This window comes from Salvia hispanica, chromosome 3, assembly GCF_029641045.1.
Source record: "Salvia hispanica isolate PSC_SH4W2 chromosome 3, Shi_PSC_v1, whole genome shotgun sequence".
In the NCBI taxonomy this organism is placed as follows: domain Eukaryota; kingdom Viridiplantae; phylum Streptophyta; class Magnoliopsida; order Lamiales; family Lamiaceae; genus Salvia; species Salvia hispanica.
Window position 1 is genome coordinate 58,111,460 of NC_142694.1, and position 25,669 is coordinate 58,137,128.

The following is a 25,669-nucleotide window of genomic DNA, read 5'->3' on the forward strand; positions in this document are numbered from 1 at the left end:
TGATGCCAACCCACCCTTCCATTTTATCCATCATTTTAATTCAATCCATGCCGACACTAAAATCTGCTACCGGAAATACCTAATCGCTACTATCACTTTCCTTCATACACTAACGTTTTGTCGTTATGTGGGGATATTTTACTGATTTTTAGTTAGAATTCACGCCCCAATGCCCATGCATACTAAATACCGACTTCAACTGATCTTTAGTTAGAATTCACGGACAAGTGTCCATGCATTTTAAATAACTTTAATGAAGTAGTTTTAATGATGGACTTAACTAAGTCCGTCAATAATTGTGAGATATTTTTTTATTGTATTCCTCCGTTCGTGAATTGAGTCTCTTTTTTTATTTTGATTTGTCCGCGAATAGGAGCTCAGTTCATAAAGACTCTACATTCCACTAACTCATTCCACTCACATATTATTTATAACTAATACTTCCTCCGCCCCGCAATAGTGAAATATGAGTCTCATGTATATATTAGTTTTGTAATAAAATATGAGTGAAATAAGTTGGTGGAATGAGGGGCCTACTTACCATTTATGGTAAAAGTGAAATAAGACTCTTATTGTGGGATGGACTGAAATGAGACTTATATTGTGGGACGGAGGTAGTATATACAAGTGGGACTCATATTCTACTAACTTTTTTAATATTTCTGAACCCGTGTCGGAATGAAATGAAACTTCTATTCGCAGACGAAGAGAATATATGTTATTAGAAACAAGTGTGACATAGAGGACGCTAGAGAGATAAATATTTAGTAATTAGAGCATGAGTGATAGAAACTATAAGTATACATGAGTGCCAATGTCGAAAAATATCTAAAACTGCAATTACATGTTTCATGATAAGCTTTTATATGAAGAGAGTGAATAATAATTGCATAGTGGTAAAATTTCGGTGAAAGTTGAATCTCTGATGTATTAGAAAATGAAGGTGTTATTAAGGAAACAAGAAGTCTATCCAACTTTAATTAGCTATGTACACGTGTCTCTCTGTGTTGGGCTTGTTGGAGCTCCAGCATCCTCTATATATAGTGAGTAGAAACCTCATTCTATCATCACTTCACACTTGACACATACATAGCTGCATACAATACCAAAACAAGTCTTCCAACAAAGTTTGAATATAAATGGCGCAATACGGCAGCCACACCGACGAGTACGGCAACCAGACCCGCCGGACCGACGAGTATGGCAACCATGTCCAACGCCCCGGCGGAGGAACTGACTCCTACGGATCTACCGGCGGCATGGACCAGGCCGGTCAGTACGGCTCCGGTGGCATGAACCATGGGACTCTCGGTGGAGAGTATGGTACTCAAGGTGGAGGGATGGGCACCGGCACTGGAGGAGAGTATGGTACTCATGGTGGCGGCGCAGGGCTCGATACTGGAATGGGGACGGGCGGCGGGCAGCACCGGCGCTCAGGAAGCTCCAGCAGCTCGGTATGTGAAAATTTGTCACTTATTTCCATTTTCGTCCGTCCCTAAAAATTTGTCACCTTTCACTTTTACTATTTTTAGTAGTGGACCTTATATTTTCACTAACTTAGTCTGACTTGCATTTTATTATAAAACTATATAAAAATAGGACTCACATGTCACTAACTTTTTAATCCACTTTCTGTTATACATTTTAAAACACGTTCCCATTCAAATAGTGACAAATTCTTAGAGACGATAGAGTATCTTTTAATATCCAGAAAAAATTGTGATTAATTGTGGGTGTATAACATTACATAAACTGCAGGAGGATGATGGGGAAGGAGGTAGGAGGAAGAAGGGGCTGAAGGAGAAGCTTTTCGGGGGCAAGACGGGCACGGAGGAGCAGCAGCAGCAGAGCTATGGCGCTGGGGTTAATGAAGAGAAGAAGGGAATGATGGATAAGATCAAGGAAAAGCTGCCTGGCCACCATTGAATATGTATACACATGATGCATATACATACACCTACAGCTTCACTTGTACTTGTATATAAGTAATAATAATGGCAATAAGCTGCCTGCCTGCTCTTCATCATCTTCATGATTGAGGGAGTTGGCTTGGCCTTGTGTTGTGTGTCTTTATCTCTACCTCTCTACCTCTATTTCTATTTGTATGTCTTCTTTTCGTGCTGTTTATATCAATATAAATATAAATATTTATATCAATATAAATATAAATATTACTGTTTATATCATCCAATTCCATTTTCGTGCTGTTTATATCATCCAATTCCATTTTTTACCTTAACGTATACTTATAATCTAGTGTTCATGTTGAATATATAGCCTTACTAAACATGAATGGTTGTGGTCGTTATATGGTCAATTTATTAATGACTAAATTAAATAAAGCATCCAACATCTGAATCTAATCTATGAAGAAAATTCTCAATCCAGACACTGAACAAAACTTTCTACTCCTCTCTTAACACTCGAGCATGATTCACTTACCGCACATGATCTATTATTGACACAACATAATTTTGATTGATATGATACGACACAAATTTGATTTACACAATTAGAATATTATTTTTAAACATGCTTTACATATTAAAAATTATTAAACCTTAATAATAAAACTAATGTATATATATTTTTTAAAAATTAAATTAATAAAAATGAATTTTAATTTTTTGTGCGTTATCACTTGCCTGAACTCAATCTAATCCAACTCGAACTTAACCCGAATTACTAGAATTGTTATGTCGATCTAATAAAGGCATAGAAATAATGAAGCTTAACCCACAGATACTACCATCCGTTTCACAGTAGCAATGGGAATAATCAACAGATAAATGAAAGTAAATGAGATCAAAGGCATCGGATTAAACAAATTATTAATGAAAGTAGTTATTCGTCAGTAACATGAGGTTGAAAGAAATATTGTTAGTAGAGAATATTGTTATTAATGAAAGAAATATGCAGTTGAAAGAAATATTCGTGACCAAGTCATTCTCTACTAACATGCAGTTAGAAAGAAATATTCGTGACCAAAACTTTATTCCATTCCTAAAACTAAATACCATATATAGTTTAAATATCTAGAATCCTACTATATCCACATGTCACATAGTAATTAGTGGGACATACCAAGTCATCATCTATTCATGTCACTTGGTATGCCATGACCACCAAATTTTTACTCATATATTTCCTCTTTCGTATAATAATGTAATGGCAAAATTCTGATCGAAATCAAATTTGAGAGATGTAATTTATTCGATTATCATTGCTCACATATGGGGTTTTCAAACTTCTTAAATTTTGTTTCATTTTATAACTTTCGTGAAAAATGAATATAACATTTTTGTTTTTTTAAAAATTAATGTCACCTTTGCAATAATTCTAAAGTTCCGAGTCAGAATAATTTTATCGGCTACCGATTTAATTTAAAGTAATGAATTCCAATATGTTTTTGCAATTACAACATTCTGATTTTTTTGATACAGTTTGTTTGACAAATTTATAATAGGACTTAGTTTTACAAATAAAACAACTTAGTTTTACTAATTGAAAATTGGAGATGAGCTAAACTGCCGTTCGAAACAAAATAAATTAATCATGTCATTGTCATAGGTGTAACATTTTAAGAGTTACTATAATTATACTGAATAGTTTTATTCATGTGCGATGCATGACCTATTTACGTATCAATATTTTAAAAGTGCAATCAGTTAAAAAGACCATAAAATTTAATCAAATTCTGGTGTATCCCAAAACATACAAAAATGTCCGATTAAATCATAATTTTAACGATTTTTTGAATTGTATCGTGAATTTGAATTTGGAAAAAATTGGAAGTGACGTGAACATCAAGAACAAATAACGTTGAATAAATTATTAAACGACACCGTTCCATTCCCGATCTACTTCTTAATATGAATTATTCTCAATAATTGCTTTGCATATCTTTTGTTTATGTTTGTGTAAAAGACGTAAATCTAGAGTTGAACGACGTTATTTAATAATTTATTCCACGTCATTGTTCCCCGCATCCACATCACGCTCAATTGTCCCCAAATTCAAATCCATTGGACGATTTAGAACTCGTCAAAGTTAGGCCATCTACAACGCTATCTCTTATCCATCTCTTAGGCCATCCGCAACGCTGTCTCTTAACCGTCTCTTAACCGTCTCATCTCTTCACTATTCATGGGCCCTCACGTGAGGTGTTGCCTTCGCCGCCATCACTAGACGAGTAGTGGCCACGCGCCGTGCGCTTCGTGCGTTTCGAGCCCGACTCGACACCGCCAGCCCACCTGTCAAGGTGGTGGACTTGCGACCAAACATCAACAAGCTTGAAATCTTTGCCGACGTCGTCTTTGAAGACCCGCAACGCCGCTCTCAGAATGTCGGCTCCACTGGCTCCGCTCTGATAATTCGCCTCTTCTCCCCTGTATATCGCGCAAAAAATTTTGACATCTTTGTCGCTTCGCTCCCAATGACTGCGGAGCATCTTCACGTTGCGGGGAACGGTATTCGTCGGCCTTAGTGCATTGTAAACTTCAGTGACTTTTAGCCAAAAACACTTGTGGGTTTGTTGATTCCTGACGACAGGATCGTACGAGACGCTGATCCAAGCGTCGTACAGAGCCAACGTCTCGGCTTGGCTGTATGCATGACGGCTGCCGTCTCCACCAGCCTCTGCATCCGCTGCCTCCTCTTCCTCCTCGGCATTGACGCCGAGACTGAGGTTGATCCTGCCGGAGCCGGAGCCTCCACCAATTGGCCAGTCGGGCAAACTGCGTTCAGGCGCCAAAAAATTCTCTGGAATTTGGGATAATCCCGGCGATTGCCCATACCTCTGGGGGGGGGAGGGACGATAGTATGCATCCACATCAAAATGTGGTGTTTGGTATGCCGGCGGGGTGGTCGAGCCTTGGGTGCCCGGCGACAAACCGGGAGTACCCAAACAGTTGTACATGCTCGCCCAATCATCTAACCCGACGGAGCGCCGCCTGCCGGAGCCGCCGCCGCTGGAGTTTCCATCGCCGGACATTTTTTCAACAATTTGAGAGTAGTGTTTGTGTGTTAAATGGAAGAGGAATGAGGAATGAGAGTAGTGTTTGTGTGTAAAATGGTGAATGGAGTATGGAGTATATTTATAGAAGAATAAAATAAATAAAAAATTGAAAATTCGACCGTTTTGTTCCCAACGGTCATTTGACCGTTTGAAATTTCTTTTTTTTTTTTTTATTAAATTCGAATTTTGAATTTATATAACAAATAATAATTATTACGTCATAATTACGACGCCCACTCGCGGGCCGGCGAGTGGGCGTCACGCAATGCTCCAGCGCGCGCCACGTGGGCGCGCGCGTCGTCTCGCCAGCTCGAGGCCGGCCTCGCCGGGTCGCGTCGCGCGACGAGATGTCTCGTCTCGTCGAGACGAGACGAGCCTCGCAACGCTGCCTCGTCTCGTCGAGACGAGACCGAGCCCGCATCGAGCCCGCGTTGCGGATGTTCTTAACCCCCTCATCTCTTCATTATTCATGGGCCCCACTGTACTTTTTCACTCCATCTCTTAACTAAGAGACAGCATCTACATCCCTCCATCTCTTAACCATCTCATCTCTTAACTATCCATTCAAATTCATTTTTTATTTTTATTTTCAACAAATCCAATTAATAGAAAACACACTTCATTAAATAAAATAAAATTACAATTTAAAATCCTAAAAATATAAAAAACACATAATTAAAATCCTAAAAAAATAAAGCACATAATTTGTGGGAATGATTTGGTATTTATAGAAGTGATTGGAGGCTTCAAAAAAATTTTAAAAAATTTACAAATTTGAAAAAAACGGCTATAAACGGCTAGTATAATTTTTGGAATTTTTTTTATATATTTTTAAAAAAATTTAAATTTTTCTGATTTTTAAAAAAAAAATTTTAAAAAAATCAATTTTAACGGATATAAACGACACTCACTCGTGGGTCGACGAGTGGGCGTCACGAACCACAGCTCGTCACGTCGCCAAGACGCGTGGCGAGACATCTCGCTACTTGCCTCTTCGAAAGGAGACGCGGGACGAGATGGAGATGAGATGGCGATAAGACGGAGCTTGCAACGTTGTCTCTTATCTGTCTCGTAACTGAGAGACGAGATAGAGACAGCTTGGAGATGCGCTGTGGATGCTCTTGTGATTTAATCGCCCATTTTTTTAAGTTAGTAGATAGGTCATAATTTGACCAAGTTTTGTAGTTTTTTTTAGCTATTTTAAAATGTCTTATAGTAAAACAACATAATCTTATTTTGTAGCACAAATATGAAATTTTAATAAGACAACGAATCAATGAATTATATACACTGTTTAGACAACAAATCAATGTATTATATCAAATGTTTACCTCACCGGAATAAGTACTCCATGATGATGCATTATCAATAACAATGTTTTTTATACTTAAAACAAAATTAAATTATCAAGTACTCCTTATTTCTAATAAACTGTTATATGGGTCATATTCTAGTTTATAGCACCCTAATACAAAATCAAAATCAAATTTCCACCCTTAGATTTTAAAATGAGTGGATGAGATTAAATCTTACGAATCTCAATAAATAGTAGATAAAATATCAACAAAATGGTAATATCGTCATTATATTATCATATGATAATTTTCGTGAATGTTTTTTTATATCAATATAGTGTATTACAAATATCAAACATAAGAATATCAACACTAGTACAAGAAAATATCAACACATATTTATTGAGATTCTTATATGGTTTTATTGAGATTTTTACATGGTTTTATTGAGATTTTTTGATGTATTTGTTGATAAAAAACTGATTATCAATATTTACGAAAACTAAAATAAAAAATATCAAATTTCATAATGCGGACGTCGTCGGAACATATGCAATTGAGATCTCGTTGGAATCCTTATAAAATTATCTTTAATTTGATATATTTTTTGCGAAAAAATAATTTAAATCGAGAGAGCTACGTAAATTTAAAATTTTAAGATGATTTTAATGAGAGGGAATTGACATTAATACCCTCTAATTTTATTTATTAATTTTTTTAATTAAAAATATAATTCACGTGGCATTATTTCAGCCATTAGATCTTCTAATCTAATGTCTAAGATTTAATCTTACTTTGGAATTGCTAATTAGGTAGCAATTGATCACTCTCCAATTGACATATTCACAATCATAATTTAAATTTACTGATTTTGTGAACAATAATTATTATTTTAAAATTCAATATGACAATTAAAAAATATTATTATATAAATGTTCTAATTTTATTGTTATAACCAATAATTGTTTGAAAAAAATATCTTTTCAGATATTTTAAGACAATAATGAGTACTTAAATATCAATGTTTTTATTAGTTTTTGCTCTATAATTTTATTATTATTATTATTATTATTATTATTATTATTATTATTATTATTATTATTATTATTATTAATAACTCATTTTTGTTGTTTGATAAGTGTGCATTTTTTTTCGGACTCAAAATTTAAGAAAGTAGTACTAGTATTTAGTTAGAAAAGTGGAGAAAGCTTAAACTAGAGAATACACAAAAATTTTATAGTACTCCATAATTAGAAGTATACCAATTGCATAGAGAAAAGAAAAAGAAAAAGAAAAAGAAAAAGAGTAAACAACATAGTAGAGGTAGTGAATATCGTAAAATACTAAATTTGAAAAAAAAGAAGAAAAAGAAAGAAAGAAACAACAAAAAAAGTCGCCCAAAAAAGAAATTGCGCGCAATTCGCTGCCGGCACCGGCACCGGCTCGTCTCCCTCCTTTCCAAACCTCACCATCTTCCTCAAATTTCTCAATCCTGAATAAACAAGCGTAGCGCGCAGATCAGTTCTGAGCGGCATCCGCCTCAGGTCAGCTGTGTTTTTCTGTGTATGTAAATAAGTGTATGCAATGTGTTCGATGAAATGCTTCTATCATTCCTAAACTTGAATCTGTGGAATTTTGAATTGATATCGTAATCCAAAACTATCACCTTGGTGAAATTTTCCACAAATGTTTAATTTCAAACTTGGGTGGGTTTCAGTACTAATTTCTTCGCTATAATTGTGTTTATGTGTGTATTCGTGTAGCTGATCAGAGTGTTTCCCTCGACAGATTGAGTAAGAAATTGGCTGTGGAAAAGGTTCATCATGTTTGCAACTGCAGTCAGGTTTATTGCTAAGAAACCAAAGCCAAAAATGAAGCCAATAGAACTCAAGACTCCTCCGGAGCAAACACAGACGATCACAAGGGTTATATTCGACGTCTTGAAGGAACACGGCCCTCTAACCATTGCAGACACATGGGATCATGTTAAGGTACTTGTATCTGAGCCAATTAGAATTTTATGTTGATATAATGCCTGCTTCTGCCGTTGAAAGATATAAGACGCAAAATTATCATCTATTTCGATATTAGGCCATGTAAAGATTTTATTTTTACCACATTCTTGAAGCAGAATAATGAAATGTCACTGGTGATCATGTACCAATGTGCACAGTGAGAAGATCAAAGTAATTCTTGTAAAAGAAATTCATTATAATTATGCTTCCTGCTGTTGTGAAGAAGTTCATTATCTCTTCTTGGATTTCTGCTCATATCTATGCAGATTCCTCACCTCCATATTGTATAAATGGGATTTAGTATGTATACTCATTTTATTCAATTATCTAACAATATAACCTTCTTTAACATAACATTAAAATTATTAGTACGGAGTACTATTTTATGCAATCTGTTGTGTTGCCGACTGAGAGATTAGTACGCAACATTGATGGTCGAATTGAAACTCTACGTGTCTGGATTTGGTTTGATTTTGTTTATGTGCATAACATAAATATACCTATTTCTCATGATCATATCTGTGTGAAAGAGTGGTTGATGAGGGTTTTGTAACCTGATTAGGATGTTGGGTTGAGAGGACTCTCAAGCAAAAGGCACATGAAAATAGTGATGAGATGGATGAGAGAGCGGCAGAAGTTGAGGTTGATATGCAACCATGTTGGCCCTCACAAGCAATTTTTATACACTACATGGTTCACGAAACCTGATGTCAGCCCAACACGCCCTGGCATGAGGCCGGGAACCAACAACGCTTCAAGACCAAAGCCATGAGCATCTTACATTATAAAGAATAGTTTTTATCTAAGAATATTATCTGCAATCTAGTTTTTGTGTAGTTGCTCATGTTTTTCTGACTGCTTTTCCTATATAGGAAAATGTCTGACAATAAGAGCACTCTCAATGCTCTCCCTAAAAACTCCTTTATTTCTCCCTAACTCCTGCCACATCAGCGCCACATCAGCACCAAAATTTATCCCCAGTTTTTAGCCAACTTTTAGCCAACTGCTCCAATGGTTTCTCCCTTATTTCTCCCTAACTCAACATTTCATTTTTACATCATTACTAATTTAATTGTTTTATTTTTATATATAATAAAGCTAGCTAATTTATAAGACAAGACAAATAATAGTAATAAAGTTCGTTGTATTAAACACGATTAAAAAATTACAACGACGAAAATTAAAAAAAATATTGGGGGGAAATTATTTTAAATTAATTATTAAATTTTAAATTTATAGGGGGGGAAATTAAAAAAAAAAAAAAAACTATTTTTATCGCCGGATTATCGCCCACGGTGGTCGGCGATAATCCGGCGAATTTTCGGGATTCGGCGTTAATTCGGTAGAATTAACGCCGGATTATCGCCGATTCCTCCCCATTGCCGGCGAATTTTCGGCGATAATCGGCGATAAAACGCCGGATTTAACGCCGAGTGCATTGGGAGTGCTCTAACTTCCATCGATCATTCATAGCTCTATGATAAGACCATTTACTATTTCTTGAACCTCGATTGTTCGGCTACTTCTCATGAACTCTTACATTATTTTTGCCTGGCTGGAGCAAAAAATAGGAGAGGCCGTGAACCCTTAATAAAAGGGTAATTATACTATTCATACAAAAAATATTTTATCATTGTTTTATACTGATATGAAAGGTTTGAAGTTTGCATAAATAATAGTAGTACCAAAAATTTCATTCACGTTTTGATTTCCCGTCATATATGTCTAAACACCGTTGATTTTTACTTACGCGATATAATAAAACAATGATGAAGTTTTTTGTACCAACATAAATAATACTGTATGAAACATGTTGAAATATTTTGTACTTCATATAGGTAAAAAAAATTGACATTATCTATAAACAATAGAGGATTGTATTAAAATGAAACGCGATAGAAATATTTATTTATACAAACTTCAAATTTTTCTACTCATATTAAAAAAATGATGAGACATTTTATATGAATATTGTAATTAGCAAAGTTGACTGAGAATGCCTTGGCTGAGACTTGTGAGATGATTTCTATTTCTAAAATCAGTACAAACAAATCTTTCGCCAACGAAATTATCTCTCTATCTCAGATCTATTTTTAAAATATACTCCTGGCAGATTTGATAGACTGTCACACCAAGCCACATGCTCCCTCAGTCCCATTAAAGATGACTTTCCTTTTTAGTTTGTCCCAATCAAGATGACTCATTATTTAAAATGGAAACACTTTTATCTCTACTTTATTCTCTCTCTTACTTTACTCTCTCCTCTTAACACACAAAATATAACTGCATAAAATCCCGTGCCGCCCAAGGAAGGGGTCATCTTCCTTGGGACGGGGGAAGTACTATATAAAGTTCTAATATTAATATTCTTAGAATTCTAAATTGCAACAATATTAACGACTATTGTAATTGTTACTACCTCCATCTCTGAAAATTTGATACAGTTTACTATTTTGGTCCGTCCCTGAAAATTTGATACACTTTACTTTTACCATTTTTGGTAGTGGACCCCATATTCCGCTAATCCATTCCTACTCACATTTTATTATAAAACTAATACTGTAAAAGTATGATCCACATCCCACCAACTTTTTCAACTCACTTTCTATTACATTTCTTAAAACCCGTGTCGGGTCAAAGTGTAGCAAATTTTGGGGGACGGAGGTAGTATTATATATGAACAATTAAATATAGGTAGATTGGGTCGAAGTTAATAAGCCCAATAATATAAATTGTTGAAAGCCCATTAATTAGTTTCCACTAGTAGCCTAAAATATATCGCCGATCAGATTCCGATGTCGTTACTCGCCTAAGATTTTCAGGTGATCTTCATTCGCATCTCTCTCTCTCTCGATCGAATTTCTCGAACTTTTACGAGTGCCCATACCTGAACAACAAATTTAATCATTTTGAATGAATTACAGTTTGTAAAAATCTGAAGCTCAAAATTGAACCAAGCTGCGATTTTATTCCGGCGGAATTGGGGGTGGAGGATCATTTATGGCTCTAGTTGAACCTGTTATGAATTTTTGAGCTGGAAAATTGATTATCTGTAGTGTTTTTGGCTGTGTATTTTATCTCATGTTGATTTCGGATAGGATAGATTTTTCTGTGGATGCGATGCATGGATTATTGGCTACGGTAATTACTGGTAAGCGATGTACTGCTGCTTTGAAATCAAAATTAGGAAGCATTTTTTTTCTGTTTATCAATACCTGTACATTTGATTTTGTGCATAATTTTTCAGCTGCCATTTTTGGCGCAATTGGAGCCGGTTGTGTGGCTGTACCAAGCACTAATTGCTACGTCTTCGATAATACCAGCCATATCTATGATTTTGTATCCTTTATTTTGCTATACATGTTTCGGTAGCTGAATACAAACAAAATGTGATGTTTATTTGGCTTCTTGGAACAAAGTTATTTGGTTGTGCATGTAGCTTTAGTTGATTCTGATGAAGGCACAAAGCTTAATCTTGCAAACTGTGTGTTGTAAATTTGTAATGAAGGATGAGATATGTGAGATATGTATGTAGCTAAAAACAATGTCGTCTATGTGAAAGTCATCTTTTGCGTGTGATCTTGAAGGGGCTCTTTCAATCAAGGGAGGCCTTGCTGTTTAATGGAAACGACCTGTTTATCTAATTTCAAATTGGTTTACCTTAAATCTTTGTTTAGAGCAGTTTGGTTGGACAACTTTTTGAGTATGATGATGAGAAGGTAATGCCAATTAGGGATTAGGAGATCATAAAAATATTGAACTTAAGTCTTTTTCACAATGTGTTTTTCAGCTGCAGTTGGACTAGTGAATGACTGTGCTTCTGATATCATTATATTCTTGCAGGATCCTGATTTGGTAGTACGATTTTGTAAAGATGTCGAGACTAGAGCCCAAACGGTAGTACGCATATACTACGTAGCCTTCTCATTCTTTTCAAATTCCATTAAAAGTTGGGCAGTAACATATTTACATAAAGTTACTAGTTTGACCGCACCAAAATGTGAAACAATATGAAGAACATGAAGAAAAAATATAGTAAAACACTTAAAGTGTCATATCTTGGAGCTGAAAAAAAATTAAATGAATCATGAATGTATATATATGTTTGATTTATGCTATACTTTCTGTTGCAAAAATTAATAGCTTGAGGCATGTCCAATTGTCCATTTTCACAGTTTTGTGTGTGTGTGTGTTTGGGAGTAGAGTGTTGTATTTTCTATATTGAGTGTGATGGCCTTGAGCTATGATTCTTATTTGGTTTATATGTGTTTGTGAATTAATAGGGATATGTAGATTATGGAAGATATGACAGTCTCAATTATTTCATTGCCAGTGCTGGCACTGGTAACTTTCTTCAGGTTAGTTTGACTGCTTATCATGAGTTTCTGTTTGTTTACTCAAGTCACAGGAGTTATATTTGAGGTACTTATGGAGGTCAGTTTTACTTACTTCATAATCAGTTCTATATGTGCATAGCATTGTAGTTATTGTAACTGCATGAGTTATCAAATGGTGATCTTCTAATTGTCTTACTAGCTATGATTAGTTGAATGGTGCAATGATTGAGATGCAGTAATTTACAAAATACAATTCTATATTTATCTTTTTGAAAGTCATTTGTTTTAAATTTCAAAATGAACTCCCTCCCAGAAAATATTGAGCTCAACAGAAATCTCCTGCAATTGCATGATAACAAAATCACTTTCGAACACTTCAATGGCATACTTTGTATATGACTATTCAAGAGTTTTGTCGTTCTACATTTCCAGGAATACTTTAATGGTGACATAAGGAACTGTGAGACAACTTATGATAAACTGGGACGCACGGCTCAGGTAGAGATCACTGCTTCACAAAATTTTGCATGTTTCATGTTGGTTCATTCTTTTCTTTTTGTTAGTAATATTGCTGAAAAGTGGGGTCATGGAGCTATCTTTTCGGTTCTGCTTGTAGCTAACCATATTATATTTGACGAAAATGACTTTTTCCTCAACTTTTAGGTAAATATAATATGTGGAAGTTGTCCTAATGGACGGTGTGTAGGTATGTGAAGCTTCACTGTCATCTACATTTAGAACTGAAATCACAGGAAGATCTCTGTAATTCTTTATGCAAAAGCTTTTGTGCTAGATGCTGTTTTTAGTATCTTGCACATAGAATGGGTATCCTGATTTGAAATTCTTCTTTCAAGACAATACTTTTATGAAAAAGTATGTGATAGGCTTTGCATTTTTGATGTAGCTGGAATTGGATGCATTTGCAGTGTGACATATGAATCTACTTGCAGGTAAAATTCTAGACTCCTGAAGTGAATATATGAGCTAAAATCTGAAGATGAACTTGCAAAATTGGCACATGGGTGGTCAATTTTGTGAAGAGAAACTAGATAAATTGGAATAGAAACTAGATAAATTGGAATAGAAACTAGATAAATTGGAATAGAAACTAGATAAATTGGAATAGAAACTAGATAAATTGGAATAGAAACATTAGCTAGCATTCTAATGGTTATAGGTACATAATCTTGTTGAGAAATTCTTCCCTATTTATCCCTGTTACTTTGACAGTATGTTCTTGTGTTTCCAATTTCTCTGATCATGTGGCTGGTTTGGGCAGAGTACTCATTGATCTCGCCCTACCTTGTGCGAAGCCAGGCTTACGAGTGTTTGAAGGCTTCACAGTTGGTTTTCATCCACGGTCATGGGAAGTAGTAAGGATCTCTATAATTCTGTGAACTTTGCCTTGAAAACCAATTTTGGGGTAGACCAATTTACTAACTACATAAATCACTGATTGTAGGTCTATAATGGCATGACACAAGTGGGCTATGAAAAGGGTTATGATGAATTTAGGTACTACTTTTAGTCATTTCTTCGCTTTCGTATTTCTTTCTTTTTTTGGTAAGTATCAAGATTCAATGCTCTCTATTTTCTACTAATTTTTTAGTAGTGCAATTTTTTGATATGACCAATGGTTTGTGAATTACTGCTACAGCTTCAGCACTGAGCAAAGAGATGTAACCCTATACCTAACAGCAGTTGCTTCCTTATCGAGTTTGGTGCAGAAACCCACAATCAAGGTTCATCATTTGTGTATTTGCATCAGTCTACCTAGCTTCTTGTTTTCTTTCCTCTGCCTTTTTTTCTCCTCTTCTTGTTCTTTATCGGATGCTATCTTTCTCCAGGTTTCTCCACAGGAAGGGTTAGTGGTTAAGTTGTCTGGTTCAGGAGCAAATGGCAGCCCACCAACAACCTTGTCTCCCACAATGATAGCTGTGGATTGGAGATGTAAATATCTTCATGAATCATGTGATAAATTGGGATCAGTTTTGTGTTGCTCCTACTGATATTTTTTCACTACTTCTATTTAGGTGAAAAAGCCCGAGACAAACCTTATGAAGTTAATATCACAATTCCAGTATTGAATTATGCTCCAGTTCAGTTTACTTTTGCAAAGTTATGCGGTGAGCATGAAAATGTCAATATTCAACAACTCACTAGTGTGTGCCATAGCACTGGCATCATTTTACATATGCTCACACATGGTTGCTAACCAAAAATATGTTTTTGAGCTTGTTTTCAGCATTTGCTAATCTCTTTCCACTCTCTTTCTCCGTCAATGGCTCCTTTCTAAAACTGTATAGATCACATTCAGAATGAACGTGGCGAATCTCTGAGAGGATGGGGTATATTTGGAATAATTTCATGCATGTATGTCAATTTACTTCCTCGAATTCTGAATTATAACTCTTACCGAGAGTGGAACTTTTAACTGTACAATGTTGCTTTTTGCAAACAGATTAATTGTTGGTGTAACACTCTCATGCGTTGGAGGTTTCATCTATAAGATGCGAGTGCAGAACCTGGTACGTTAACTGACATTTGATTATGCTTGTTTCATATTGTTGGTGAATATAGCTCCTTCAGAGCTCAAGATAATTGAATCCAGCCTTTCCCGTGACACCTATCATTCTGCATATTTCAAGTTTTAACCTTCATTTGCAGCTTGGGCTCGATGCCGTCCCCGGAATGGCGATATTATCTGCATGTTTGGAAACTGTAAGTATACTCTATCACTACATCCTGCCACTCTCAACAAAATCCTTTAAGTTTGATATATCTTAAGCTACCACTGTCTTTTAAGTCGAGCTTTTTCACGTGCATCTACGAGCAGTGACTACAAATAGCCAGTAATCTTATACTCCGTGATTTGATGTAAAATACACAGGCAAGCGGAGGCTTGGGAGGACCTAGGTATACGCGCCCAGACGAGGCAAATGATCCTTCCGTAAGCCAAGCTACATGGGAGGAGCAGGCCACTTCGACTCGTCGAACTACGCCAACAAGTGAGAAAACTTACGGGTCGATCTGATTATGCAACAAGAGTTTCTACCATGATTCCCGCTCCAGCTTAATATTGCTTTCTTTTCAAGTACTAGTAATTATTTATTTCAACAACACCCCATTTTGTTAGTATGAGGTTGTCAATTCAAGTAATGTCAAAAGGAACTAATCTAGTTGAAAAGAGAATAGGAAAGGTAGAATTGTTGAGTTTTGTGTGTACATTTTGTTCATGTAAACTATATATTTACGCAAATTACGCAAGCAGAGATAGTTGTGATGGCGTTCACTTTAAGATTTGATTGCGTTGCTCTGGTCTTTAATCCTTGTAAATATTTGTCTTAGTCCAAGATCATTGCAATGTTTGGTCAATTTCTGAATTACAAAAAGCATATTATATTATACTACTATCATGCCTCGATAACATGTTAGCATGGAGGATAAGGAAATAGTCAAAATGGATGTGTCACGTTATGGTATAATAATAATAATAATAAGAAGAAGAAGAAGAAGAAGAATCTTATAAAGTAAGAGGTAAATTAGAGTAGTACTAGTATATCTTTTGACAAAATCAGAGGAGCAGTTGCCCTACTATTATGTCTGCATATGCCCTTTACAAACCAGTCAATTGATATTTTGAGTCATCTGCAGCTACCAAATTAGTCAATATTAATTATTTTGAGTTGAGCACCTTTTGTCAACAGAGCAGGTGATGGATGTATTCTCCTCTAATCAATTATCGTATTTCAAGTTTATATTTGTTACATGTCGCCTTGATAATGATTCTATCTCATTTAGCATATAAGTGTGGATAACTCTTCGTTTTTGTAATGTCTTTTAATGGAGTGGGTGGTTCATTTCTAATATGATATCAAAGCAAGCCTACGTCGATGAAATGTATCTTTCTCTCATCATTTTTGCCTAGTCCACATCGATGATGGATCTTTTTATCTCTTGTCTCTTGTCTTGTCTATCTCACGTGTAGAAGTCCGATGTTCATTCATTCCGGCCCACATTGACGATGGATCTCTTTATCTCATGTCTTGTCTACCTCACGTGTGGAAGTCTGATATTCATTCTAGCTCATACATGCAGAGTTGTGATAAAAACCATTTTAAAAATATTTTATATCGACTTGATAATAATCTTGTCTTATTTATAAAAGCGTGGATATCTCTCTCAAATTGAAATTAAATACCAAGAAGAATGAAAACTCAGACCATACAAAAATACTAATCTCTATCTTTGAGACAGTAGTAACCAATCCAACTCAAAATCCTACCAACTCCAATTACTCTGTGTGTGTGTGTGTAAATGTAACTATAAATACACTGACATTCCATATCCCATATCATCCAACAAGCTTTTCCTTCCTCAATAGCAATTGTGCAACAGGCAACACAAAAATGGCTAAGTTCATCATACTCAACTTGTTCTTCATCATAACTAGTCTTGTATCACTTGCTCCTCTCTGCTTCAGCCACAGTACAAATGGAGGCTATCTCTACCCACAATTCTACGATAGATCATGCCCACAAGCTCTCCAAATCGTCGAGTCCATCGTCGCCAAAGCCGTCGCCAAAGAGCCTCGTATGGCTGCCTCACTTCTCAGACTCCATTTCCACGACTGCTTTGTCAAGGTATCACTGTAGAAATATGCACAAACACATAAAATCAGTTTTTTTCACAATGAAGTAATCTTGATTGTTTGCTTTTGAAGGGATGTGATGCATCACTTCTTTTGGACAATGGTGGAGGCATAACCAGTGAGAAAAACTCAGTTCCAAACAGAAAATCAGTTCGTGGATTCGACGTGATTGATGAGATCAAATCAGCACTCGAGAAAGCCTGCCCTCGAACGGTTTCTTGTGCAGATATCTTGGCCATTGCTGCTAGAGATTCCACCGTGCTCGTGAGTCCGTCATCTTGGACTAATTCATTTGTTGAATTGGCCGGGCCGAGCCACTTTTCGTGCATAAAAAGTGGCCTAGCCCGGCCAACATATGTATCAAGACATGTTTGATAAACTCATGAGGCAATAACAAAATACGCGATATAACATGAAAATGTAATCAATTTCAGGCCGGTGGGCCAAGCTGGGTGGTCCCGTTGGGGAGAAGGGACTCGAGAGGCGCAAGCTTGAGCGGGTCGAACCACAACATCCCTGCTCCAAACAACACCTTCCAAACAATCCTCACCAAATTCAAGCTACAAGGATTGAACATTGTTGATCTTGTAGCATTGTCCGGTAAATTAATTAATCTATTTAGTAGTACAAGGATAACGATGCACACTAGAACTCCACATTAGTAGTATGATATTAACGTGCGTTGCACTTATATTTGTACATATTCTATTTTTTCTAATTGAACATTATAATTTTTTTTATTGCAGGAAGCCACACCATAGGAAAGGCAAGATGCACAAGCTTCAGACAAAGGCTGTACAACCAGACCGGAAACGGGAAGGCGGACATGAGCTTGGAGCAGTCGTACGCAGCCCAGCTTCGGACGAGGTGCCCGCAGTCCGGGGGGGACCAGAACCTCTTCCCCCTCGACTTCGTCTCTCCCACGAGCTTCGACAACAGCTACTTCAGGAATCTGCTGAGATTCAGGGGGCTGTTGAGCTCGGACCAAGTGCTGGTGACAAAGAATGAAGAGACGCTGGAGCTGGTGAAGAGATATGCGGAGAGCAAGGAGGAGTTCTTTGACCAGTTTGCAAAGTCGATGGTGAAAATGGGGAACATTTCGCCATTGACGGGTCGCAGAGGAGAGATCAGGACCAACTGCAGGAAAATTTCTTCTTGAATCAACATGCATCATCTTCTCTTTTCATTACTACTCCATAATTCTTCGAACTTTGATTATGTGAAATCTTATTGTTGCTTTAATTATTAATGGGAATTACTATGTTGTGTGTAGTTATGTTTTTCAATGTTGATTAATGGATCGTGCAGCGCACATAAAAAATTATTGAATTTTAAGCAATAAATAAATTTGAAAGAATTGTAGTACATGAGAAAATTATTCTTATTTTCATCCAATATACTCCTAAGACTCTGTATACCTCTCTGTTCCTAAAAAATACTGAACTCCTTCAATTTAGTCTAGGGCTGGGAAAAAATACCGAAATACCGAAATACTGGCCTTATCGTATCGAAAAAATACCGAAAATACCGAATTTTCGGTATACCGTGACTTTCGGTACGGTATGATACCTTACCGAAAGATTCCGGTAAGGTAACGGTATGAATTTTCAAATACCGTGGTATACCGCTGCATACCGAAATTCGGTATATACCGTAAATTAAGGTATATACCGTAAACTAAGGTATATACCACAAAAATATAAACACAATTATATATAAAATATATTTTATATATTTTTAAATTATAAAATCTATCATAAAATATAAATATAATTATGAATACATTATATTTAATTTATTTTTAAAATTATAAAATATAAATAATATTCTAGAAACTTTAATTTTTTATTTTAATTGATGTTGAAAGTCAGGTATACTGTAAAAGTAAGGTATACCGAACTTCGGTACGGTATACCGAAAATGAGATACGGTATTGGTATGGAAATTCGTCATACCGAAAATAAGGTATATCGAAGTTCGGTATACCGAAAACTTTGGTAAGGTAAAGGTATGACTTTTTCGCATACCGTATTTACGGTAAGGTATACGGTATGGTGGTTTCGGTAAGGTATACCGTACCTACCCACCCCTAATTTAGTCCGTCCGTGAAAAATTTTGAATTTTCTAATTTTAGAAACTTCTTTAGCTCTCTATAGTAGAATTTATTTTCCATTAATACTACTTTAAAAACTTTTTCTTTTTATATATTTTATTTTACCAATTATGTACTATCTCCATTTCACCATAGTTGAGGCGAAACGTAGTTTTAAAAATGAATATTAGATGTGTGAAATAAATAGATAAAAAGGTAAGAGAGAGGATAAGGTAGAGAGAATAAAGTATAAAGTGAATAAAATAAATAGAGTAAAGTAAGAAAGAGAAAAAAGTTACCATATATAGAAATGACTCAACTATGAAGAAACTTCCCGAAATGAAAAAATGACTCAACTACGGCGAAACGGAGGGAGTATTAAAACTCGTTCGAACCAAATGTTCATACTACTTTTCAAGGATGGAGGGAGTATAATTAACTCAACATTATATATACTCCATCTGTCCCTAGAAAGTAGACTAGTTTTACGATTTTGATCGTCTCCTAAAAATAGACAAAATCTGAATATGACAAAAAATTTAACAAATAATAATCTTACACATATTTTATAATAGTCATTCCACTATCCTCTTTTTTCTCCTTATTTTTCTTCATCTCTTTTTTACTTTATCAATTGCGCATTAAAATCTGACTCATTTATGAGTTTGTCATTTTTTTTTTTACTGATGGAAGTAGTAGTTTACATTATCATTATTGTTTAGATTTTCATTAGTTCAATATTTGGCCTTTGAATCCAACCGGGTTGAAATTAGGATCCAGATTCAAAACAACCCACCCGTATCCTTAAACCCTGTTTGTTCATCACTTCGATTCCGCATTTCTCCAAACCCCTAATTTCCGATTCTTCAATTCCATCTCTACCTCTGCAAATTACTACTTTTTCCGATAAAATCTAGGATTTCTTCGGCAATGAGACACTATTTCACCCGCTTCCTTTCTCAATCCCTCACCCGCCTCCCCAAATCCATCACACCCAGTCCCCGAATTGCAACGCCGCTGAAAAGCCCTAATCTGATTCGCCGATTCTCGGACACAGCTCAGGAGTCGAAGCCTGCCCCATCGCAAGCAGTAGATGAAATCGTTGACGAGCTGTCCGGTCTCACACTGCTCGAGATAGCTGACCTTGCCGAGGTTCTGAGGCAGAAATTGGGGATTGAGGAAATGCCGATGATGGCGGTTATGATGCCCGGGATGGGATTCGGACCGGGAATGGCAGGGGGCAAGGGGAAAGGCGGTGGAGGCGCGGCCAAGGAGGAGGAGAAGAAGAAGGAGAAGACGTCGTTTGATTTGAAGCTAGAGGGTGGTTTCGATGCGGGATCGAAAATTAAGATTATTAAGGAAGTAAGGGCGTGTACGGATCTGGGGCTGAAGGAGGCCAAGGATTTGGTGGAGAAAGCGCCTACGTTGCTGAAGAAAGGCGTGACGAAGGATGAGGCGGAGAAGATAATCGGGAAGATGAAGGAGATTGGGGCTAAAGTGACCATGGAGTGAGGTACAGCTGTTGATCATAGTCATTGATTCCTGATGTTCTACTTGAAATTTGTAGCTGAATTTTTATTTTTGGTTTGGATTTGATGGATTTCACTATGTGATGGATCCTATCGAAATTGCTACTGAAGCAAGGATGGATTTTTATGGGAAAATCCATGTATTGAACTTGAAATAGATAGGTAAAAGTTTAAGGGTAAACATAAATTTGCAGTATTTTTCACTGCCATTTTGGATATTTTGCTAATTTTGTTTGACATTTGTTTAGTTTATGCAATTATAAACTAGTTCATGTATAGTTACAAAAATATTGGTGGAAACTAGTTGGAAAAGTGGGATTGTCTGATGCACTGAAGTGTTAATAAGGACACCATAGTGCAATTGTGTTAACCCAGATAATGCAGGTTCTGGGTATTATGATGAGTGGAGGTTTTAAGTCCCCGTGCAATTTCGAGATATTAATGTGTCCATACTATGATGAGTTATCTATGATTGTTTGTTACTCAATATTGCAATCCACTATTTCGATGCTGGTTTATCTCTTAGTTGATCTTGTATTTCCTAATTGAGCTTTGAGGAATTTTTCTTGAAGTGCTTCGTAGTGTTTTTGTGTTAATGGTGGATGTCGGTGATGGAACTTACCTAATTCACAAAAAGGATAGCATCTGTTGTAGTTTAAGCTTCATAATTAGTTTCTCAAATGAGATTCTGTTTTGGGTGTGTCGTTATATAACTCTTTTTGGTGAAGGTTTTGTAGAAATATTCAAGTAAAACATGGCTGAGACCTTGATATATGATTGAATTTCCTTTGTCTTCTAAAATTCAAGATAGCTGTTTCATTTCAATCTTTGGTTGTGTTTGGTGTTTATATTGTTGTGTTGCTGGATCTTTTGATGGCTTGTCCATGTGCCACAATCACCACTCCGAGCATTGTGCTAGGAATCATATGATACATTGGAATTTTTAAGTCATTTCTTACTTTATAAGGGTTGATGCCTTGATGGGCCATATTGAAGCATGAGTTTCTACATTGAGTTAGGCACCTGTACATACTATTCCACACGAATGGTGTGTCTGAGTTGCATATTGAATCATTGTGTTTTGGGGTTGGATTGAAGAATGGCTTTGAACTTTTCTCCACAGTTCATGAGGCACACAATTTGTCCGTTGCTTTGCAGTCGAACTTAGGTTTCATGGTCATGCTAGTTTCTATGAAGTGAATTGTTTTGACTACTCATGATCTCAATGATTATTTTCAGCCATTTTTGCTGCAACAGCAATGTCGGCCTTTATCCACATACACAAGCGACTTGATGAGCAAAGGGAGGAACCGGACTGATTTTCTGGTGATGCAGTTACTTGGGCAGAATCTGCTTTTTCAATTTATTATAAGCAGCTTAGAACGATCATGTGAAAACCTGGTTGCAGCATCATTCTTGAACTAATTTAGCAGGTCCCAGAAATTTGTGTGGTTATTATTAGTGTAGAATTGCTTTGGATTTACATTTTAAAATTTTAACATATTTTTCAGTTTTTCTCTAATTGAGAGGAAATTGATTGAAGGCATTTACTTCTTCAAGGAAAGTGGAAATGGCTGTACATTCAACACGGCCACACAATTTCAATAAAATGGTTAGAACTGAAGTTTGAGTAAACTCTTCCAGAGCAGGGTCTGTTCACTATGACAACCTCATAATCAGCAGTGCCACTTTCAAGAACTGTAAGAGAAGGCATGTTCCATCGAGATGCTGGATAGATTATTCACCACTCTTGGAGATCGAAATTCTAACAATGAGATGAAACCAACCAAAGTTGATACTATCACAAAAATGAAGTTCAGTTTTTAGCCGTTGAAGAAATTAGTGCTAAAAATTTCAAGAGCCACACAATACTAAAAATTCTAATTGGTATACATTTTAACACACAAACACACTCGTGTGTATATTATAACCTTCACAATTTGTCACTCCTAAATAATACTACTCACTCCGCCCATAAGAAGTTATGGATTTGTTTTGTGCACAAAATTTGAGGAAAAAAAAATATTTATTGTGTTAAGAGAATAAATAGATAAAAAGAAGAATAAAGAAAAGAGAAAGAATAAAATATATGAAAGTAAATAAGTTGTTTTATTAAAAAAAAAAGAAGAAAAAGAAATCAACAATGGTGAGTAACATTCACAGCCAAGGAAATTTACCGACCTTTCAAAATATAGGTTTGAGACATTCGACTTTTTCAGAATATGGGTTCGATCATAATTAAATTTTGAGAAATTGGATAACATGGTAGTTTGGTCAATTTATAATTATTAAGAGTGAAATAATAAGAAAAAAGAAAGAATGAATATAAAAAGTAAAAAAAATCTTGTTCTAAAAAATTTAATCATGTTATTAAGACTCATATTCCTAAGGTCATCCGCGTCCCTATCTCTTATTCATCCCTTAACCGTCTCATCTATTAACTATTTATTGGTCTCACTGTACTTTTCAGCTCATCTCTTAACTAAAAGAGAGTATCTGCATCCCTTCATCTCTTAACCATCTCATCCCTTAACTATTCATTCAATTTCATTTTTTATTTTTATTTCCAACAAATTCAACTAATAAAAACACACTTCATTAAATAAAATAAAATTACAATTTAAATACCTAAAAAAATAAAAAAAACACATAATTTAAAAAACTAGAAATTACAAATTGCACACTTAAATTCAAATCACAAAAAAATGGAGACAAAGAAACAGAAGAAGGAGTTCTCTAGTGACGATCATCTAATAGTTGCCAAATTTTGCCCAAATGTGCTCCACTAGATCCTCCTGGAGTTGAGCGTGGGCGGTAGAATCACGTGTCCTTGCCCGAATAGACAACCGCTCTTGCAAAGACGGATGCACTCCGGTTGAGCTTCCCGGGGTTTTCAGGGTCGAACCAATTTCCCGCCTCAGGTCCTTCGTCGGCGACAATCATGTTGTACAAGATTATGTACGTATACATGATGTCGACCATATTATCCATAAACCACGTACGAGCCGGGGCTTTGATAATGTTAAATCGAGCTTGGAGAACCTCGAACGCTCTTCCACATCCTTGCGAGCAGCCTCTTGCTTCTGCGCAAAAAAGAGACTGTTTTTCGTTCGCAGGACTGTTGAACATCTTCACGAAGGTTGGCCACTTCGGATAGATGCCGTCGGCAAGATAGTACCCCATTTTATACTGGCGATTGTTAGCGATGAAGTTGATGGCCGACGCTTTACCATTCAGAAACTTCGCTGAAGAGGTTGGAATTGTTGAGCACGTTGACGTCGTTGTTCGAGCCGGGGACCCCGAAATACGCATGTCAAATCCATAGCCGGTAGTCGGCGATGGCCTCGAGTATAACGGTGGGGTGGGTGCCTCTGTGGCCGCTCGTGTATGACCCCCTCCACGTCACAGGGCAGTTCTTCCATTGCCAATGCATGCAATCGACGCTCCCGAGCATCCCGGGGAATCCTTGTGCTTGTTCGTGAAGTTGGAGCAGAAACTGACAATCTGCGGTGGTTGGCTTCTTCAGAAATTCGTCGGTGAAGGTTGCCCGAACGCCTTTGCAGAATTTCAGCAAACAAAGTCTCCCAGTGGATTCTCCGACGTGCAGGTATTCGTCGAACGAATTCGCCGTTTGTCCAGTAGCAAGCTGACGGATCGCTGCCTGGAGCGTCGTGTGGCTAGGACAACCAACAGCGTCGAACCCTTCTCTGAAGTACTCTTCTCGTGCCGCCAATGTATTCGTGATATGCAAAAATAGCGTGCGTGACATACGGAAACGGCGACGGAAGTAGATATCTCCCCATACCGGGTTCCGACTGAAGTAATCACGTTCCAACCTTGCGGCGGCTTCCTCCCGGTTACGATGGATGTAAGTCTGGGGTCGCCTTTGAGGAGGCGCGGCGGCTTCCTCCTCCCTACGTCGATCTTTTTCTAGCGATTCTTCCATTATTCGACGCATTTGCTCAAATGGATCCATGAATGGATTAAATTTGGGAAAAGAAAAAAATAAAGGAATGATTTATAGAAGTGATTGGAGAGGAAAGAAAGAGAGATGAGAGAAGAATAGATGTGTGTTTGTGTGTAAAATGGAGAATGAGAAGATTATTTATAGAATAAAAAATAAAAAAATTTAAAATTCGACCGTTGAACGGTCATATTACCGTTTTTTATTTTTTTTATTTTTTCGAAAAATTGATTTTTTTTTTTAAAAAAATCGAATTATGACGTCATTATTACGACGCCCACTCGCATGCCGGCGAGTGGGCGTCACGCCGCGTGGCGAGCCAGCTCGAGGCCTGCCCCTTCCGCGCGCGACGGGATGTCCCGTCTTGTCGGGACGAGATATCTGTTGCAACGCGGTCTCGCCGCCGTCGCGTCTCGCCGAGACGAGACCGAGCCGGTGGCGAGTCGCGCTCCGGATGCCCTGAATCTTTCGTTAAATCAATGTTTAGACCATTCTATCTCTAAGGGTGTCTCCTACGGCGCCCTTCCCGTTCGCCCGTCGGGGACGGGCGACCTGACGGGCGCCATAGTGGGCGGGAAGGGCGCCCACGCCCGTCCCGAGTGCCCCTGCGATGGCCTCGCCCCTCCCGTCGACAGGCGAGTGGGACGGGCGCCACTGTGGCGAAGGTCGCCCATCCCACTCGGACGTCCGACATTTTAATTTTTTTTATTTTTTTTTTAAACTCTATAAATAGGGCTCCTCCAACGTCATTTCATTCACACTACAAGTT

At 36.9% G+C, this 25,669-nt stretch overlaps 5 protein-coding genes across 7 annotated transcripts; all 5 read left to right on the forward strand.

Annotated features, from left to right (window-relative positions):
* Nucleotides 1–1,057: 1,057 nt before the first annotated feature.
* Nucleotides 1,058–2,186, forward strand: LOC148931150 (uncharacterized). Its single transcript, XM_089067590.1, has 2 exons — nt 1,058–1,454; nt 1,759–2,186. Exons 1-2 carry the CDS (start codon nt 1,140–1,142, stop codon nt 1,924–1,926), a joined length of 483 nt encoding a protein of 160 aa, XP_088923716.1. The 5' UTR covers nt 1,058–1,139; the 3' UTR covers nt 1,927–2,186.
* A 5,439-nt stretch (nt 2,187–7,625) lies between these two features.
* On the forward strand, nt 7,626–9,263 carry LOC148931151 (thiamine-phosphate synthase). 2 transcript variants are annotated; one of them, XM_089068199.1, is made up of 3 exons: nt 7,626–7,856; nt 8,076–8,303; nt 8,890–9,263. In XM_089068199.1, exons 2-3 carry the CDS (start codon nt 8,136–8,138, stop codon nt 9,097–9,099), a joined length of 378 nt encoding a protein of 125 aa, XP_088924325.1. In that variant the 5' UTR covers nt 7,626–7,856; nt 8,076–8,135; the 3' UTR covers nt 9,100–9,263. The 2 variants fall into 2 exon arrangements, with proteins under 2 accessions (XP_088924325.1, XP_088924324.1); XM_089068198.1 differs by having other exon boundaries at nt 7,630–7,856; nt 8,101–8,303.
* Nucleotides 9,264–11,048: 1,785 nt separating this feature from the next.
* On the forward strand, nt 11,049–15,962 carry LOC148931152 (G-protein coupled receptor). 2 transcript variants are annotated; one of them, XM_089068196.1, is made up of 18 exons: nt 11,049–11,149; nt 11,252–11,478; nt 11,575–11,666; nt 12,005–12,046; nt 12,171–12,224; nt 12,611–12,685; nt 13,097–13,162; nt 13,328–13,370; nt 13,569–13,614; nt 13,944–14,037; nt 14,127–14,179; nt 14,322–14,406; nt 14,512–14,614; nt 14,698–14,790; nt 14,971–15,037; nt 15,126–15,192; nt 15,332–15,385; nt 15,555–15,962. In XM_089068196.1, the coding sequence occupies exons 2-18, from the start codon at nt 11,409–11,411 to the stop codon at nt 15,696–15,698; spliced, it is 1,248 nt and encodes a 415-aa protein (XP_088924322.1). In that variant the 5' UTR covers nt 11,049–11,149; nt 11,252–11,408; the 3' UTR covers nt 15,699–15,962. The 2 variants fall into 2 exon arrangements, with proteins under 2 accessions (XP_088924322.1, XP_088924321.1); XM_089068195.1 differs by lacking the exon at nt 11,049–11,149 and having other exon boundaries at nt 11,156–11,478.
* Nucleotides 15,963–17,011: 1,049 nt separating this feature from the next.
* LOC148931153 (Peroxidase superfamily protein) lies at nt 17,012–18,587 on the forward strand. Its single transcript, XM_089068197.1, has 4 exons — nt 17,012–17,307; nt 17,388–17,579; nt 17,750–17,915; nt 18,062–18,587. Exons 1-4 carry the CDS (start codon nt 17,074–17,076, stop codon nt 18,472–18,474), a joined length of 1,005 nt encoding a protein of 334 aa, XP_088924323.1. The 5' UTR covers nt 17,012–17,073; the 3' UTR covers nt 18,475–18,587.
* Nucleotides 18,588–20,210: 1,623 nt separating this feature from the next.
* Nucleotides 20,211–22,458, forward strand: LOC148931154 (uncharacterized). The gene is made up of 2 exons (XM_089067026.1): nt 20,211–20,920; nt 22,176–22,458. Exon 1 carries the CDS (start codon nt 20,338–20,340, stop codon nt 20,917–20,919), a length of 582 nt encoding a protein of 193 aa, XP_088923152.1. The 5' UTR covers nt 20,211–20,337; the 3' UTR covers nt 20,920; nt 22,176–22,458.
* Nucleotides 22,459–25,669: the final 3,211 nt, after the last annotated feature.